This window comes from Penaeus japonicus, unplaced genomic scaffold (assembly GCF_977035675.1).
Source record: "Penaeus japonicus unplaced genomic scaffold, GWHDUDI00000001_assembly GWHDUDI00000003, whole genome shotgun sequence".
Classification (NCBI taxonomy): domain Eukaryota; kingdom Metazoa; phylum Arthropoda; class Malacostraca; order Decapoda; family Penaeidae; genus Penaeus; species Penaeus japonicus.
In genome coordinates, this window is record NW_028234405.1 from 25,439,966 (window position 1) to 25,447,465 (window position 7,500).

The 7,500-nt window shown below is 39.3% G+C and overlaps 1 protein-coding gene across 1 annotated transcript in view; it reads right to left on the reverse strand.

The window, feature by feature from the left end:
* Positions 1-7,500, reverse strand: part of LOC122243114 (uncharacterized) — a 35,087-nt gene that overhangs the window by 20,431 nt on the left and 7,156 nt on the right. Inside the window, exon 2 of the mRNA XM_086534478.1 lies at positions 1,495-1,646. Coding sequence (XP_086390604.1) covers positions 1,495-1,646 — 152 coding nt within the window. The remainder of the gene's footprint in view (positions 1-1,494; positions 1,647-7,500) is intronic.

The following is a 7,500-nucleotide window of genomic DNA, read 5'->3' on the forward strand; positions in this document are numbered from 1 at the left end:
AATAAAGAGAGAGAGAGAGAGAAAAAAAAAACACTAATAGACATAACCCTGGCCAAGACCACGCCGCATCAACATATCCTTTGTCACGTGTATTCTATTCTTTCGCCTCCTCATTAGCGCAACACTCCAACCTGAATCAAGAAGGTCGCCTTGGCTCTACAGGTGACAGGTTAGTAGGGGGAACAAGTGACTTCCCTGCCGCGGGGTATGTGTGTGTGTGTGTGGGATGGCTGGGGAAGGTAGGTGGAGAATGGGGTGGGGAGGAGTCACACACACACACACACATACGCACACTTACAGGCGCATAAACATCCATACACACATACATATACACCCTCGCACACACATACACTCCCTCACACACACACACACACACACACACATACACACAAGCTTACACACATACACACCCACGCATACACACCCCGTGCTTTCACCGCAACTCGAGACAACATGGATCACAAACTCTATTAACCTTTGATGCAAGAGGTTCTCATTGACACTGGGAACAGTTCGGGGCTCGGCGCTTTGTGTCTGATGGTTCGCATGTCATAGCACTCGTCAAGGGATGCGAATTTGGGCTTGTGATCGTTAGGAGAAATGTGTGTGCGAGTGTGTGTGTGTGTGTGTGTGTGCGTGTCCGTGAATGGGTGTGTGTATGTGTATGTGTGTGTGTGTGTGTGTGTGATGAATGGTGGTATAAGTGTGTGTGATTATGGGATTTGAATTGTTTTTTATGTGTATGTGCATGTATTAATGTGCTTATTTGTTGCTATATCTCAATGTATGTAAGTGTGTGTTGGTTGTACTTATTACATGAAATAAGAGCATCAAATGAAATGCATAGAACTAACTACAATATCCTCCACCTCTTTACAGAATAGTTCAAGCAATAAGGACGCATTTCCTCTTTCCTCTTTCTCCTTAACTCAGAAATTGTCCGGTCCGCTGTTCAGTTTCCCAGCTCATTGCTTAAACAGTTTTCAAGTACATAGCCAACGTCCCAGATATACAGTGAATACATGAATATCCAGCCATAAACGTGTGTAGACGATGCTGAAATTATTTTGGGATTATTTCAAATACATAAAAAAATGATAAGAACCGAAGGAGGAAAAGACATTCCTGTCTCTCCCTCACATTGAGACTCGAGGCAAGAGAAGCAGTAAATGCCTTCCCGTGACAGCTGACTTGGTGGACTGGAAGCCGATGAGTGTTCTTCGTCAGGCAAAAGTTCCTAATTGTTACCTTGGCGATAATTAACTCGAACTTCTAAGTCACTTGTGCTTTTATCTCTTTCGATCTAGATAAGCATTTTATTCTAAAACACACTATTTGAAGAGGAAATTAATCAAACGTACAATTCATGAATTGACATATACTTCTCATTACCCATAGAATGAAAACTCTCGAAAACCTTATCCCCCCCTCCCCAGATCCCCTCCCCATAGGGGCCCAAACCAAGGGCCAGGAGTCCCCGGCGTCCGTTCTGACCTGGCGTTTGGAGGGCGACCCGATGAGCTCGTAGGAGAAGGAGGAGGAGGAGGAGGGCGAGGCCCCCGCCGCGTTCGGGTAGAGGCCGGGCAGCTGCAGGAGCCACGCGCGGAGACGCAGCAGGTCGTCGCTTCTCAACTCCGGCACGGCATCTGCAAGGAGAAAGGGGCGGGGCTTGAGACGCCCGTCGGCCGGGGGGCAAGAGAGGGAAAGGGAAGCTTGACAACACACACACACACACACACACACACACACACACACACACACACACATACACACACACACACACACACACGCGCGCACGCACATACATGTTGTTGTTTTATTCTTCCTTTTCTATTTGTTTTTACCTTAGAGATGATTCATCTAATAGGATAGCATGTGTTTTCAAAGAATATTGTTTTTTTCTGCAGGAATGTTTCGCCTTTGCATTTTGCCGCATGTTAAAAGTGTCGTGTTTGTTGCATAGATTGCATTCCAATAGAAACCAACCAAGGAAGAAGAAAGGTAAGGAGAAGAAAGGAGTAAAAGAAATATAGGAGAAAAAAGGAGTAAGAAAAAAACGAAAGAAAAAACAAATGGTAAAATAAAGTTCCCTTAAGCTACAAATCGGTCGACTCCTATTGATGCAGTCGTAGTCTAAACGAAGTCTATCATCGGTAAGTCACAAGCCGCTCCATGTATATAACGGACCTCTTTGTCTTAAGGGCAAGTGTTTTGAGGACCAGACAATCAAAGTCCTGCATTGGCGTTTAGGCCAAGTGTTTCGGCCAAGTATTTCGGCCAAATGGCCACTTGTTTCCAGAGTTGCCGGAACATTTTACACCTCAAGTTCATGCTACGCAAGGTGACCATCTCAAAGGTTGGCTTCGATCGGCGACTGTCTGCTGCATGTGGGACGGGGGATTAGGTGAAGCTCTGGATATCAAGAAGAGGAATGGATTAATGAATGGTGGACAGGAAGGAAGGGAATGAGGATGAACAGCAGGCGACAAAAGAGTGAACTATGAGGGAGGAAGAGAGAGAGAGTGAGAAACAGAACGAGAGAGACAGAGAAAGAGATAGAGAGAGAGAGATAAATAGGTAGAGAGAGAGAGAGAGAAAGAAAGAAAAAAGCGAGAGAAATACAAGAACAAACTTAACATATTTAATCTATATATATATACACAACCTTCCACCCTTCCCCCGACCCCCACCCCCACAAAAAAGAAACCAAAACTAAATAACTGAAAGGAAAGAAAACTAAAGCAAAGACAGCAACAGAAGAACGACCACCCCTCCCCCCTCCCCCCGCAAGCACAAGCAGCGACACGCCTGGGCCCCATATGGCATGGCAAAGGACCGGCGGCCGTGTGTTATCCTTAAGAGCGCACGCCGGCGGAGACCTGGCTCCCCGCCCTGAGTGAGCTGCGACACCTGTTCGTGCGGGCGTCTGCCGGCCTTCTGTCCCCGCGCCGCTGTCAGCACGCTGTCCAGGTCACTTTGGAAGAGGACTTTCCGCCTGTTAGCTTTGGGTTGGAGTGTTTTCTGTGGGCGTTTATATATATGTTTATATATATATATATATATATATATATATATATATATATATATATATATATATATATGTGTGTGTGTGTGTGTGTGTGTGTGTGTGTGTGTGTGTGTGTGTGTGTGTGTGTGTGTGTGTGTGTGTGTACATATATGTATGTATATATATATATATATATATATATATATATATATATATATATATATATATATGTATGTATGTATGTATAAACATATATACACACATATGTGTGTGTGTGATAAATGCCTAATGTTCAGAGAAGTCTGCAGAAAAATAAAGAGCAAGAGAACGGGTAAGAATAAAGAGAAGCATTGCAGAGAAATGATAAACTAAAAGGAAATAAAGGAATAGGAAAAGAACAGCAAATTCGAAATAGTAAAGGATCAAGAATGAAAAGAAAAACAAAAACAATACAAAAGACAAACAAAACTAAATAAAAAAAAAATCTATGAAAACATAAAGATAAGAAAGAAATAGAAAAAAGAAGAAAAAAAGAAGAAAAAAGTCCAAAGCTACGGAAAAGTAATGGTTTTTCTTCCCGTGTTGACGCATCGAGACACCTTCGGCCTCGCAAACACTCGACGAGCAGCGCCTTATTTGACCTGGCCTCCGCGCGGCCGCCGTGTGAAACTGGCGTATGGAATGAGTAATTCCTTTGCTGATTATGTGGCCACCGGATCCACTTATTAGAAATACTTTTATCCTTCTGATAATGCTGATGATGATATTTTCTTCCATGTCTATATTTATTTTGCTTTTGACATTCTTGTCTTGATGGTTAAGATTATAATTACTATTATCATTATCATTATTATAATCATAATAATGATAAGGATGATTATCATCATCCTTATCATTGTTATTATCATTATTAATACTATTATCATTATTGCAATATCATATGACATCACTATGTTATCATTATCATTACTACTATTGCTGCTACAACTACTATTATCATTATTATCATTATTAGTAAGGACGTTGCTATCTACATTAATATTATTTTCAGCATTAACTAATTATCGTTATATGATAATCATCCTCATTAATATCAACATTATCCTTATCATTTATCTTATCATTATCTTTATTGTCGTTACTATTATCATGATAATCATTATTACCATCATCAATTTTATCGTCAATATTACTACCGCCTTTATCATTATCATCATCATTACGAACACAATCGTTATTTTTATCATTATCATCGTTATTTTTACTATCATGGTCATCATTACGATTCTTCTCATAATACGTTTTTACAAAAGTGTCGAAAGGGAAGGATAAAAATGAAAAATACTATTGCTTTATCTTAAGATCTCGTTAACGAAAATCACTGCTTCGCAAGGGCTATGGCGGGAAATTTGCAAGGCATTTTGTCTTCTTGATCCTGGGATGAACAGAAACAGCTGTGAGTGTGTGTGTGTGTGTGTGTGTGTGTGTGTGTGTGTGAGTGAGTGTGGGTGTGAGTGGGTGGGCGTAGATGCTTATAAGTGTGTGTGTGTTTGTGTTCGCATGTGGTGTTACTCTATGGTGATCAGTCTTGCTACTTTGACTACTTTTCACCACAGAGTATTTCGCTTATAGTAAAACGAGATGATATGCTAATGCTTTCTAATTCCTCAGTATACTCAAGGATCAAGAAATCAAAGTACGCAAACCATTCCATCGTTACAGTGATTTCAAAACCTTCAATTATATGTCGAAGATTTTTATCCCGTCGCCTTTTCAGCCGCTTTCTTCCCTACTGCAGCAGGACATCCGCGTGTAAAACATTCACAGCTTTTCTCTCCCTTCTCCCTTTGCATTTTTTCTCTCCGCGTTTTTCTCTTCTGCATTTCGTCTCGCCTCATCTCTTTCTAGAGAGGTTTAAATGAAACATTCCGATAGACCAAAAAAAAGAAAAGAAGAAAAAATCGATGCGAAGGTCTTTGGCGAAACTCACACGAATGAGGAGTTTTGAAAGCAGCTGTTGCAGCTTAGCGGTTGCAAGAGAGAGGGAGAGAAAAAGCCTTTCCTGTTGACTTGCAAGACATTTGAACATAGAGAGAGGCTCACTCGACACTTTGAACGAGCGCGCTTGGGGGCGGGTTCTATTTCCTTGACTGTTCACTCATGCTCCGTTGATTTGCATGATAGATTCTTTATCTTTCTGAAATGTTTGATACCTTTGATAAAGAATGGCAAAACCTATGACTGTAATTCAATCGGATGGAATGGTGTAAATTGTTCGTCTCAAGTTTGGTGAATTTGATAATGCAAACAACATCGATAAGGAAGACTCAATGGAATGTGACAGCGTAAAGTATTCATAAGGACTACTGTGAATATAGGTATTAAAATTATTGTGGTAATGAGGATGAATATGATTTTGATGTCGGTAATGGAAAAGTAATTTCAAAACCAAAAACGTAATAAATATATTTTACAAAAAAACGATTTTGTCGATAATGGAGGTCAAATAAGATGATAAGTAAATGGTGTTCTCAAGATGATGATGGTGAACAGGGAAACGGTGGTGATAACAGCGATATAACAATGTGAAAGTAATGAATTTTACAATAATAAGTTAGAATATTACTATAGTCCAAATATAGGTGACAGTAATGAGCTTTAGAGTAATGGAAATGAAAATTGTGATGGCTTCTAGATCTGTAAACCACAACGAATCTTTGGTGTGGCGATCACAAGGCAATCTATGGTTTCAGGTGTCGCATGCAAAATAACTCTACGGTTGTACTCAGCCCGGTTTCACTAACAATTTAACTATTTTATCGCACCTGGTAATGTTTCATTCTAAACTTGGAATTTAATATCATGCTATGGCGATATGCTGAATATAGGAACGCTTGCCCACACCTGTAAAATTCTTCGGGATAGTAGGGTTACATCATTTTCTTTCTTCAACTGATGTACTAATAGATATAATCTTGTTACATGCTTTTTAGAATGCTATGACCATCTGCCCAATGCACCAAAGCTTGACACCACGCCAATGCAATTATTCGGATTGGTAAAGAAAATAATCATCAAAAACTATGAAAGATGATGTAGGACACGTAGCATGGAGAGTGAGTGAGTGAGACAGAAAGAGATAGAGAAAATGGGAGAGCGAGAGAAAGAGAGAGAATGGGAGAGCGAGCGAGCGAGAGAGAGAGAGAGAGAGAGAGAGAGAGAGAGAGAGAGAGAGAGAGAGAGAGAGAGAGAGAGAGAGAGAGAGAGAGAGAGAGAGAGAGAGAGAGAGAGAGAGAGAGAGAGAGAGAGAGAGAGAGAGAGAGAGAGAGAGAGAGAGAGAGAGAGAGAGAGAGAGAGAGAGAGAGAGAGAGAGAGATTGATAGATAGATGGAGATAGATAGATTGATAGAGAGAGAGACGTTGATAGTTAGATGGAGAGAGAGAGAGAAAGAGAGCGAGATTGATAGATAGATGGGAAGGGAGACAGAGACAGACATCGAGAGGTTGATAGATAGATGGAGAGAAAGAGAAAGAGAGAGAAAGAGAGAGAGAGGTTGATAGATAGATGGAAAGAGAGACAGAGACAGACAGAGAGAGAGAGAGAGAGAGGTTGAGAGTTAGATGGAGAGAGGGAGGGAGGGAGGGAGAGGGAGAAAGAGAAGAAAGAGAGAGAGAGAGGGAAGGGGAAAGAGGGCTTCAGAGGGAGAGAGAACAAGAAAGAAAAAGTAAGTATAAAAGACAATATCTGGAGGTAGCAGGAATTAATCCGATAACCAAATAACCAAATAAGCCCTGTATGGACGTGTTATTCTCTACGGAAGGAAACCCCATTTTCATCTTTCCCAAGCTCCTGATTTGCCTTAAGGACAGTATTTCTCATCTTGTGCTCGTTATTGTTATTAATATCAATATCATCATTACTATCATTATCATCGTTATCATTATTTCTTCTTCTTATCATTATTATTACTATTATCATTATTATCATTTTTATTATTATTATTATTATTATTATTATTATTATCATTATCATTATCATTATTATTATTATTATTATTATTATTATTATTATTATTATTATTATCATTATTATTATCATCATTATTGTTATTATTATCACTGTTATCATTGTTATTATCATTATTATTATTTTCATCATCAATATCATTATTATCATCATTATCATCATTATTATCAGTAGTAGTGGTAGTTGTATCATAACCATCGTCATAAGCATTAGTAGTAGCAGCAGCAGTAGTATTGGCAATATATGTACCATTGTTATTTTAGTTTTCAATATTGTTGTTAATACCATAGGTATCATCATCATCAATGCTAACATCACCATCACCACACCATCATTAATTATGATAATCATCATCATCATTATAACTGTCATTATCATTTTCATCAACAATGCTGTTGTTTGTCATCTTTATTGTCATCTTATCGTTAGCATTAATGATATCTTCATTATCTATACTGTCATTTTT